General features: G+C 35.5%; 1 protein-coding gene across 2 annotated transcripts in view; it reads right to left on the bottom strand.

Moving 5' to 3' along the window:
• TPST1 (tyrosylprotein sulfotransferase 1) overlaps positions 1-12775 on the bottom strand; it is a 107318-nt gene that overhangs the window by 33412 nt on the left and 61131 nt on the right. For both annotated transcript variants that reach the window (XM_006918515.2, XM_015594568.2), the window contains exon 3: positions 11747-11945. In XM_006918515.2, coding sequence (XP_006918577.1) covers positions 11747-11945 — 199 coding nt within the window. The remainder of the gene's footprint in view (positions 1-11746; positions 11946-12775) is intronic.

The raw sequence follows: 12775 nt of genomic DNA, 5'->3' as shown, positions 1-12775 counted from the left end.
TAAATGCCCCAATCAAAAAATACAGGATGGTTGAATGGATAAGAAAACAAAACCCTTACATATGCTGCCTACAAGAGACTTGCTTCAGACACACAGGCTGAAAGTAAAGAGATGGAGGCAACCAGCACGCAGAATCACCTGAGGTCTGGCTGAGCAGAAGCCCTACAACTAGGAACAAAAATGAGAGGTCACCTTAAACCAGTAGGAGGGGTCTAGATGCGAAACAGATCAGTCCCACAACCACGTGTGGAGATTGAGATTTGGGAGGGTTATATTGGCTGCAAAGCCCCCGCCTGAGGAGTGAGGAGTCCCAGCCACACACTCCCTGGGTTTCAGCACCGGGAAAGTAAGTCCCCACAAGCTCTGACTGTGAAAACCAGAGGCAGTTGTGGCTGAATGAAATGGAGGGCTGAATGAAATGGAGGGCTGCAGGAGTTGTAGACATTCCTCTTAAAGGGTCCACTCCTGGACTTTCTCACTGATGGACTTACCAACTCTGAGCGCTAGCATTGGGGCAGCTGCTTGAAGAGCTTCAGGGATATATGGGGAGATACTGAGTTCTCGGGCTTCAGGGCAAGGGCTGGAGGGGCAGCTTTCTCCCGGACATAAGTGCTGGCAATATCCATTGTTCCTTGGTTGAGCCCTCTCCACTCCCAGTGTGAGGACACAGGTGCCACCATAGGTGAGTCACCATCAAACTGGAAAACACAGGTTTCTCCACTCAGGGGATTCTGTGAGACTCCACTCTACCAACTTGTGGGCCCACTCAAGCCGATTCCAGTGGTTTATTCCATACAAATGGTCTGTCTTTGTTCCTGCTATGGACTTTCCTAAAATCTCTCAAAGGTTCACCAAACCCAAAGAAGCAGCATCTGGTCTTGGCATGCCCTGTACCTCTTACTGAGCAGCCACAAGCCACATACTAGCAGCAGCTGGCCTTGGTTTCTGGCTTGGCCCCTCAAAGCACCTATAAGTCCAGCACTGGTGGCAACCATATGTGGATTGCTTGGTAACTCTTACCAGGTGGTCCCAGAGGTGAACAGGCTGCAGCTGAACTTGGCTTGCAGCTAGACCCCACCATTAGGTGTGCCACAGGGCCCCACAGAACACCTACTATACAAAGCCACTCTACTAAGACAGGGAGACTTAGGAGCCCTAATACATAGAAACAAACACAGGGAGGCAACCAATATGCAAAGACAAAGAAACATGTTCCACTTGAAAGAACAGAACAAAGCTCCAGAAAAATAATTCAACAAAATGGACACAAGCAATCTACCAGATGCAGAGTTCAAAACACTGATTATAAAGATGCTCAATGATCTCAGTGAGAACTTTGACAAAGAAATGGGAAACGAAAACTGAGATTTAAAAATATATTAAAAAAACTAGTGAGAAATGAAGACTATAATACATAAAATGAAGAATACATTACAGGGAATCAATGATAAATCGGATGAAGCAGAGGACTGAATCAGTGATTTGGAAGATAAGGAAGCAGAAAATATCCAATCAGCACAGCAAGAAACAAACAAAAAATAATAATAATAATAAAGAGAATAGTTTAAGGGGCCTCTGTGACATCAAGTGTACCGATATTTGTATCATAGGGGTACCAGAAAGAGAACAGCAAAGAATTAAAACCTATTGGAAAATAACTGAAAACTCCCCTAACCTGACCAAGGAAATATATATACAAGCCGAGAAAGAGCAGAGAGTGCCAAATAAGATGAACTCAAAGAGGTCCACACCAAAACACAACATTAATTAAAATTCCAAAGGTTAAAGACAAAGAGAGAATCTTAAAAGCAGCAAAAGAAAAGAAATTAGTTATCTCGAGGGAGCTCCCATAAGACTGTCAGGTAATTTCCCAATGGAAACTTTATGAGCCAGAAGGACTTGGCACAAAATATTCAAAGTGAAGAAAAGCAAGAACCTATAACCAAGATTACACTACCTAGAAAAACTATCATTTGGAACTGAAGGACAAAGAATGAGCTTCCAAGACAAGAAAAAGCTACAGGAGTTAATTACCACCAGCCAGTGTTACAGGAAATGTTGGAAGAACCTCTTTAAGAAGAAGAAAAAAATATGTATCAAAAATATGGATAAAGAATGGCAATAACTACATATCTACCAACAAGTACTTCAAATGAAAAAGAATTAGGTGCTCCAATCAAAAGATAGTGTGGCTGAATGGATAACAAGACCCTTACATATGCAGCCTACAAGAGAATTCCTTCAGATTAAAGGACACACAGATGGAAAGTAAAGGGATGGAAAAAGATATTTCATGATGGACATAGAATATTGTGCTGAGTGGAATAAGTCAGAGAAAGTCAAATGCTATATGATTTCATGTACATGTGGAATCTAAAGAACAAAACAAAACAAACAAAAAACAGAAAGTGATAGATACAGAGAACATTTTGAGGGTTACCAAATGGGAGGGGTGTTGGAGGGGTCGGTGAAAAAGGGGGAAGTTACAAAATAGTCGTGGAGATATAAAATATGGCATAAGGAATATAGTCAATAATATTATAATAACTATGTACAATGTCAGAGGGGCACTAGAGATTTGGGGGTGATCGCTGTGAGTTATAGAGATGTCTAATCACTATATTGCACATGTGAAACTAATGTAATATTATATGCCAAATATAATTGAAAAATTAAAAATATTATTTAAAAAGAAAATAGAAAATGTATTTCATGAAAACAAAAACAAACAAACAAAAAGCTAGGGTAGCAATACTTATAGCAGACAAAACAGAATTTAAAATGAAGGCTATAACAAGGACAAAGAAAGACCTAGTAATTCTACTTCTGGGTATTTATTAGAAGAAACCCAAAACACTAATCCAAAAACACATATTCATCCATATGATCATTGCAGTATTGTTTACAGTAACTAAGATATGGAAGCAAACTAAGTGTCCATCAATAAATGAATGGATAGAGAAGAAATGGTACATTATAAGTAGTGTGGTGTTACTCAGCCATAAAAAAAAAAAATGAAATCTTACCATCTGCAACAATATGGATAGACCTGAAGGGTATTGTGCTAAGTGGAATAAGTCAGAGAAAGACAAATACCATATAATTTTACTTATATGTGGAATCTAAAAAACAAAACAAACAAACCAGAAACAAACTCAGAGATACAGAGAACATTTTGATGGTTGCCAGATGGTTGGGGGTTAGATGAAAAAGGAGAAGGAATTATGAAGTACAAATTAGCAGTTACAAAATAGTCATGGGTATATGAAGTATAGCAAAGGAATAAAGTCAGTAATGGCTATGTATGGTATCAGATGGGTACTGGATTTATTGAGGTGATCACTTTATGGGTTGTGTGGATGTCTGGTCATTATGTTGTATACCTTAAATTAGTATAGTGTTGTAAGTCACCTGTAATTGAAACATAAACTTTATTTTTAAAAAAAACATTTTAACATTAAATGTAGTGGAAATTAATTCTTTATATATTTTTATTTTTTTTTGAACAAAAAAATGAGAACCAATTATGCTTGTGTAACAAGAGATGAGGGTACTAATTTGGAAATTGAAAATCATCAAATTAAGTTCAATTACAAATAAAATAGCCAGAGGGAGTGTTAAATTTTTTTCAGTGTCTTCAATGGTTTTTCGCTTTTTTCTGTTTATATCAATAAAACATATTAATTATAAAAATTAAACCAAAAAAATACAACCAGGTGAGTAATTACATTACATGTAAGTGAGTTAAATACTCCATTTATTTATTTATTTACTTACTTACTGATTTATTGAATTAGGATTTTTTTCCAGCTCTATTGAAGTATAATAGACAATTAATTGCTCATATTTACATTGTACAAGTCAATGAATTTTTTTTCAATTGTAGTTGGCATACAATAATATACATATTAGTTTCAATTGTACAGCATACTGATTAGAGATCTATATAACTCATGAAGTGGTCACCCCACTGAATCAAATATCCCTCTTCCCCCTTACATATTTTTTACAATATTGTTGACTATTTTCCTTATGCTACAATTTATATATCCATGATTTTTTGGATCTACCCATTTGTACTTCTTAATCCTTTCGCATTTTTCACTGTCCCCGCCAACCCTCCTTTCCATTTAGTAGCCCTCAAAATATTCTCTGTATCTATATTTGTACACAATTTTGTTGTTGTTGTTTATTTTGTCCTTTAGATTCCACATGTACATGAAATCATGTGGTATTTGTCTTTCTCTATCTGACTTACTTCATTCAGCATAATATCCTCTAAGTCCATCAAGGCAATATGTTTTTCTATTCCCTTCCTTTTAGTCTGTGTGTATCTTTAACTCTGAAGTGAGTTTCTTATAGGTAGAATATGTAGGGGCTTGTTTTCTGTATCCATTCAGCCACTCTATCTTTTGGTTGGAGTACTTAATTCTTTTCCATTTGAGGTAGTCATTGATAGATATGTAGTTATTACCATTCTTTATTCATGTTTTTGAAACATTTTTTCTTCTTAAGGAAGTCCCTTCAACAATTCCTGTAATATTTACTGGCTTGGTGTTGATAAATTCCTTTAGCTTATTTTTGTCTGGGAAGCTCTTTATCTGTCCTTCAACTCTAAATGGTAACTTCGCTGGATAAAATATTCTTGGTTGTAGATCTTGGGTGTTCATCACATTGAAGATTTTGTGCCAAGCCCCTTTGTTCTGCAAAGCTGCTTTTGAGAAATCAGGTGCCAGTCTTATGGGTGCTCCCTTGTAGGTAACTAATTGCTTTTCTCTTGCTGCTTTTAAGATTCTCTCTTTATATTTAAACTTTGGCATTTTAATTATGATGTGTCTTGGTGTGGGCCTCTTTCAGTTGATGGTTTTTGGTGGGCTCACTGACCTTCCTGGGGCTCTATGTCTATTTCCTTTACCAGGTTAGGAAAGTTTTCCATCATTATTTCTTCAAATATATATTCAAGTTCTTGTTCTCCCTCTTCAGGTACCCCTATGTCATGGATATTGTTATCCTTAATTTTGTCCCATAGGCTCCTTAAATTATTATTATATTCTTGGTTACTTTTTTCTTGCTGTTCTGATTGGGTGACCTTGGCTTCCCCATCCTCTATATAGGTGATATGATCCTCTTCTTCATCCACTCCGTTCATTCCTTTTAATATATTCTTCATCTCAGATAAGGCATTCTTCATTTCTGACTGGTTCACTTTTATAATTTCCATTTCCATTTTTATGTTTTTTATCTCCTTGTTAAAGTTCTCACTGAGTTCATCTACACTTCTCTTAATTTCACTGAGCATCTCTATAACCGGCATTTTGACCTCTGCATCTGTTAGATTGCTTGACTCCATTTTTCCTCAATTGCTGTTCTAGTCTTTCATATGGTTTCTGCTTCTTTGTCTTCCCATTTGACTGCCTTTCTGTGTCTGCATCTATGTACTAATCAAAGCTCCTAAGTCTCCTGGTCTTATTAGTGTGGCTTTGTGTAGTAGGTGTCCTATGGCACAGTCCTGAGAGGGGTTCTGGCTGCCAGCCAAGTTTAGCCCCAGCCTGTGTACCACCAGGGTCACTTGTTAAGATTCAGCAAGCAATCCACAGATGCTGTGCTTATAGCTGCCTCAAGAAACCACGCCAGAAACCGAGGTTAGCTTCCACCAATGTGAGTCTTGGCAATGCTCAGCAAGTGGCACAAGACTCGCCGAAGACACAACTGGATGTGGCATGGGTGGGGCCATAACTTGAGAAACACGAAGTTTCAAGGAATCCTCTGGGTAGAGCAACCTCTGTTATCCAGTTTGATGACATCTCAGCTATGTCTGTACCTGTGTCCACGCACTGGGATGGAGGAGGGCTCAATAGAGGGACAATGGATACTGCCAGCACTTCTGCCTGGGAAAGAGCCTGCCTCTGTCCCTTGCTCCAGCAACTCAGTGTCCCTGTGTAAGTCCCTGGTGCCTCCCGAGCAGCCGACCCAGTGCTGGTGCTCAGAGCAAGCAAGTCCTTTATCACTAAAGTCCGGTTGCCAACTGGCCCCTTTAAGAGAAACGTCTGTAGCTGCCGCTGCCTTAGCCTCTGTCTCACTCACCCACTCAGAGCCTGGCAGCCTTGCATCTTCATCTCCTCCTACCTCCAACCATTTCAAGGTGATTTCTTATTCTCTCCTTAGTTGTAGGGCTTCTGTTCATCGAGACCCCAGGCAATTCTGCTTGCTGTTTGCTCCGTGTTTCCATCATAATTTTGATGTGGTCACAAGAACGGATGAACAAAGCTTCTATCATCTACGCCATTTTGCCCAATCTTCTAAATTCTCCATTTAAGATTATAAAATGGGATTAACAGAATCAGTTACAACTGTTTATAATCAATATACTTTATTAAATACATAGATTAAGAGTGGATGGAAAAATTATACCATGTATAATTTTATTCACAATGTGAATAAAAATAATGTCATCACTATCTTTATATTAAAGTAGACCTTCAGAGAGTAATATTGGAAATAATGATATATATTTCATAATAATAAAAGAGTTAATTTCTCAGAAAGTTATAAAAGAGTATGTTCCTAATAATAGAGAACACATGAAGTAAATTTGATAGAAATAAAAGGAAAAATAAAAAAATCACATTTTTCCAAAAATTATTAAAATTAGACAAAAAATTAATAACAACAAGATCTGAGCAACACTGTGGAAACAACTTCACCTAATTGATATTTATAGAATTCTGCAACAACTACAAAATATACATTCTCTTGAGTAAAGATGTGAGGTCATATGTTGGCCATAAAGCAGTTTTCAATACATTTCAAAGGACTAAAACTATACTGAGTGTGTTCTCTGACCATATGGAATTATAACTAGAAAATCTCCAAATATTTAAAAAGTAAACGGGATTCTAAGAAGTCTTGGCTTTATCCTGGAGTACCAATGGATCTAGTCAGGAATTTTATGCAAGGGAATGATATATTAAGATTTGAGCTTTTAAAAAATGGCTTTCATTGAATATAAAAAATATAGTAGAAATTATAACTTAACAAACCCACATACAAAAAGAGGAATAAGTCATAATTCATGTGAGAAATAAGGAGAAACTGATCTCATGCAGCTGAAAGAAAATAGGATTGAATCAATGTATTTTCAAGAAGACTTGGTGACCAATTAATTACACATGACCTAAATAGAAATTCTATGCATGGAGATAGGAAAAACAAGAAGAAACATTTTTTTTACTGTGTACACAAACTAGAAAACACAAGTTTGCATTACTGGCTCTACCTTTAATGCAAGAATATCAGTTCCAACTGCCATAGCTTCTCTACTGTTTGGTTCAGGGATTTAACCTAACTCCTCTCACAGCTCACTTAATTAATCCTTCAAATTCCTACCATGGGTTCTGCACCCTGATATCTACCTTTTCCATGTGACCACTTGCTCTTCCTTGGTACTGTCTACTCAGGTTTTCAATGGGATAGTGCATTTGTACTTGAATCTGCTTTTAGCTCACTCTTCAGATTTAGTAAACAGGTCTTTGAATAATTTTTTATTTGGCTTGATCCATGTGCTCTGAGGACTCTGCTCCTTGTATCTGCTTACTGTATCAGAGACAGTGCAAATTTAGGTGAGCACAACCTTATTTCACCCCCTACTCCAATTTCCTACTATCTGGCTTCTGCCTATCAAGGAACAAGTTTCAACAAGAAGTTCAATTTTGGACATTGCTTCAGGTCTTCTCCACCCAGGTGGAGAAATACAGAAGACAATTGGGAATTATGAGCCTAGGGTTCAGGAAAGAGATTTACTGAGAGATACAGATTTATGACCGTCAGCAAATAAGTTGTAATCAAAGCCACATGAGTGGATCAGCTTGATCAAGGAGACTAAAACAGAAGTCCTTAATCTGATGGGGTTCAGGAGCATCTATGAAATCACTGAAATTGTAAAATTTTGTGTATGTATGTATTTCTGAGGTAGGGATCATAGGTTTCATCAGATTCTCAAATCAGTCTGTAAATCTAATCAAATAGGTCTGTAAATCTAAAATGGTTAAAAACCTTTGGGGGAGGGAGGAGGCTAAAGATGCAACCTAAAGGGCATTATTTACTGAAATGTGCCACAATTTTCGAATTTGAGACTATGTGGGAAAGGGTATGGAATGTGTTAGCATTTCATTTCCAATTTACCATCTGAGTCACAGCAACCATGAAGCACATGATTTTCTACTTAAAACTAGGCAATATGCCCCCCAGAATATGCTGACTCAGATACCAATACTTTTAGACTACTCAGAATTGTATGAAAACCAACAGTTTTAGGCCTAGGGCTTAAAACTGGAGTTATATTCTTGGACAAAAAGTGAATGTATTCCCATTCCTACCCCATAAAGAGAACAGTCTCCCCTTCTTTGGAGCCCATATCATGTCACAGATAACAATAGAAGGTTATTTTTTTCAGCACTGCTTTATGAAACTTCATGATCATCAATGCTCTATATATCAGCATCTGAATTTTTACAGGCAAGAAAAGTTTGAAAATACATAGGATTTGGATACCAAGAAGAGCTAGGAAACCCAACCCCACAAAACAACAATGTCAGCTTGTAAGCATTACCACAAAGTATTGGAAAATACAATTATAGTTCACACTTTATCTTTTTTTCCTCAATATTATTTATTACTTTAGAAATAGATAGGATTGTGGAGGGTTTCTTTCTACTGTGCGTTTTGAAACCCTTTTGAAAGCTACAAATGTGTATGAAACAAATTCTCTAGTCACATGGATTCAAACCACAGCATTCTTCCCAACCTACCACTTAAGCAAGCCAAGAATAATCTAGTCAGCCAACTTGCGTGTAGGAATGTCTACTGCTGAGAAACCTCTAAATATCATTTGTACACGTACCTTGGTTTATAAAAACTATTTCAGTGTTCTACAAAGGAAAAAGCTATGAATTACCAATTAGTAAGAGATTATCAGGCACTGTGATAATGGATGCTGATGTGTACTTCATCTTTAGCAGAATGTAGTTCACAAAACTGTAATACATTTAAAACTTAAGAGATTATTCATAAAAGAATGTATACATATAGGTAATAACTGGAAAATGTTTAATTACATTATCAATGAAATCTATTATAATTAGCAAAAATCTAAAATAAAATTATCTATATTATGCTGGTAGTTCAAAAAATTTTTTTTATTAACATATATCAAAAACCTTTAAAAATATCAAATACTCTGACCTGTTTAATTTCACTTTAATTAGTCTAACCTAAAAAAAAACTAAAACTAAAACTAAAATGTAATATGTGCAAAGATGTTCATTGTAGCACAATGTATTAAAGAGAAAATTGTAAACAACAAAAGAAAAATGGCTAAATGAATTACAGAACACATACCAGGGAAATGTATTTAATTTGTTCATTCATTCATTCGCTTACTACTGTTTCAGAAAGGACTTAAGGTGGCTCAAGTAATGACATATTACATAACCATGAAAAATATGAGCACTATAGGAAAATGCTCATGAATATTAAGAAGAAAGGGTTGGGTACAAAATCATGTGTATGCAAAGGTAAGATTGTAAGATATGTAATCTTACCTTTGTTTAACAACATGCACAGATGGAAGGGAATCCATCACAATGTTAAGAATGATATGCATTTGGGTGGAATATAGGTGAATTATTCTCTTATCTTTTAAATTTTATAAGTTTTATGCACTGCGCTTATATTTTTATAGTAAAATGTTTACACATAAAAAATATAAAAAGGACAAAGATTATTTAAAAAATAAAAAAAATTGCCTTTATATATGATCATTTATAAGAAAATAACTACTCCTATATAGTCACTAGTGAATTGAAAAAGGAAAATGAAAGTAAAAGCTACAATAAAAAATCCAATGGAAATTAACCTCATAAAATATAAATTTGTCAATTAAAGGTATCAAAAGAAAGAATAAAGAGATAATATATTATACGGTTGTGAGGTGGAGAGATCATTAACATAAACAAGAGAATACCAGAGATCGGCATGGAATTTTAATCTTGAAATCAAATAATCTAACAGTGAACTTATGCTAACATGGTAGTCTTCTTTAAATTATAGTTTCAAAAAAGAATACATCTAGAGACAGAAAGTAGAATTGTGGTTGTGAGGGGCTGGAGGGAGTTAGAATGGGTAATGAGTAAGTAATTTCTGTTTGGAAAGATGAAAAAAGTTCTGGAGATGGATGGTGGTGACAGCTGCACAACAATGCAAATGTACTTAATGCCACTGAACTGTACACTTATAAATTACTAAATGGTAAATTCTACATTGTGTGCAATATTGTGATTTATAATAAATATATATATATGGTCATTCAGAAAATTGAAATATATTTCTTGGATACGTTTGGTATTTATCCACAGTTCCTGGCTCACAGCTCCCAAATTTCCTAAGTGATGAGAGCAACAACAGTAACCTTATGTTTTGAGAACTGGAACTTTCAGACCCACTTCCTGATTCCAGGGAGAGGAGAAGGTTTTAAGGTTGAATCAATCACCAATGGCCAAAGACTTAATTAATCAATTATGACTATGTAATGAAGCCTCCATAAAAAAAACAAAAGAACAGCTCTTTGGCCCTTTTTGGAGAGCTTCCACCTTGGGGAACCAGAATGCTACCATGCACTGGGCCTCGGCAACATGAGGACAGAAACTCCTTTGGTCAGGACCATGCCTTATGTATCTCTTCACCTGGCTGTTTGACTCCTATCCTTTAATGTCCTTTGTAATAAATCTTTAATCCAAGTGAGTGAATGAGTTTTCTTGAGTTCTATGAGCCATTCTAGCAACTTAGTCGAACCTGACAAAGGGGTCATAGGAACCTCTGGTTTGTAGCCAATCAGTCCCAAGCACAGGCAACAATCTGAGTTTGTGACTGGTATCTGATGTGGAGGGTGATCTGTGAGAATGAGCTCTTTACCTGTGGGATCTGATTCAATCTCTGGGTGATGGTACTAGAATTGAGTTGCATTCTCAGACACCCTTCAGGCATCAGAGAATTGCTTATTGGTATGGGGAAGCCTACACATGCAAATTGGAATTGGATCCAGGAATCCTTTCATTTTGTATATTTTATCAGAATTTTAAAAAAATAATAAATTAAGGTCTGATTTGAAGTAGATTCAACTGGTAAGGTATATATTCAGAATAGCTCTTTGAGTTTTCATTTTTTTCTGGAACAATATTATATGAAGACGTAGGCATAACTTATTAAAAGGAAAAGCTATAATTATATTTTAATAGGAAGTTTCTCTCAATCGGAGGGTATTTATTGCATCTGTTTATTTTTCTAATGTAGTCAATGTTTAGTTTTCAAGTATCGAGAAATCGTGCCTCATATAAACAAAGGCTTAAAAGTAGTCATTAGATTCAAAGAAAAAAAAAGAAACTAGAAGTGAGGTTACTAGTAATTCTAATATTTATGCAAATTTGTGGTAATCAGCTATAAGAATAAATTTCCTCAATGGCAAGCACCATTCCTAGAAATTGGTCAAAATATATTAAAGAACTGTTCCCATAGCACCTGGGAAGAGCCACAGTTTTCCTTAAAATTCAGTGGAAGACATATGATGATAAAGTGTTCTACAAATTAAAAATAATTTTCTGATCATAAAAAAGCAAGGAACAAAAAAAAAAAGGTTTCAGAACCCAAATTGCATATCCAGCTTTCTCGAGTCACTTTAAAAAATCTCACTTACCCTTCTAGTGTTTTCAAGGATTTTGGGATCAGGTTTTCCGTAGTTAGGTGGATTGGCATGTGGGTCATATCCAAGTTTGGCAAGCATGGGTGCAATCACTGCCATGTCTTGTAAAACATCTGGAGGTATTTTCCCAACCCATTTTGATAGAGCTCCCACATTGACTGGCTTGATGACTTGGTCCGTTGATCTCTCCACCCTGAAAACAATATACTATGCATAAATATTTATTTAGAATACCAAAAAATAGTGTTAAAAGAACACTGGATATTATTTTTGATAACTTTAAAAATCATGAGTGTCTCGATTACAAAGCTATTGAGAAAGAGGGCACTAATCAGGCTTAACACTATTACCAGACTTTTTTTAATGTTCTAAACTTGACGGTGATTATTGGGAATCTCAGATCTCTAGAAATAGGAAAAAGGGTTAGTTGAAAACATCTATACAAAATGTGTTGACATTTAAACCACAACATTCAGAAAAAAAATTTAACAATGACTGCTTAGAAAAACAGCCAGTCAACCTACTTGAAACCCATCAAAAATAAATAAATCAACAAGATGGTCTGATGAATGACAAGACAGACAGATATGTAATACAGCAAGTACAGCAAAATCTTAATTGTAGCTACTGGATATAACCCTTTCAATTCTTTGTACATTTGAAATTTTTCAAAATAAATTACTGGAGAGAAAATGGCCAACCATAATCCACTAAGTATGCAAAATATCCATTTGTTCTATTTTTCTGTTGACTTCCTAAAGAATCCTATTTTCTATGAAAGAAAAAAGTGCTATTTATGACTTTTAATATTACAGATTAAACGTGTTCTACCTTTTAATCTAGAAATGTACTAAATTTAAGCTTGTAGTGATTATATTCACTATTTGACTAAATAACTCATAATCTTATATTAAAATACAACATAAATGACATCTAGATACAAATTGGTTCTGAATTAGCAGGTTTTGGCCAAGTGATTTCTTATATAAAAATGCCTAAGAGATTTTTATATTATAACACATG

The sequence above is a fragment of the Pteropus alecto genome, unplaced genomic scaffold (genome assembly GCF_000325575.1).
Source record: "Pteropus alecto unplaced genomic scaffold, ASM32557v1 scaffold68, whole genome shotgun sequence".
Taxonomy (NCBI): domain Eukaryota; kingdom Metazoa; phylum Chordata; class Mammalia; order Chiroptera; family Pteropodidae; genus Pteropus; species Pteropus alecto.
Note: the sequence above shows the minus strand (reverse complement) of the source record. Positions and strands in the feature narration are given on the sequence as shown.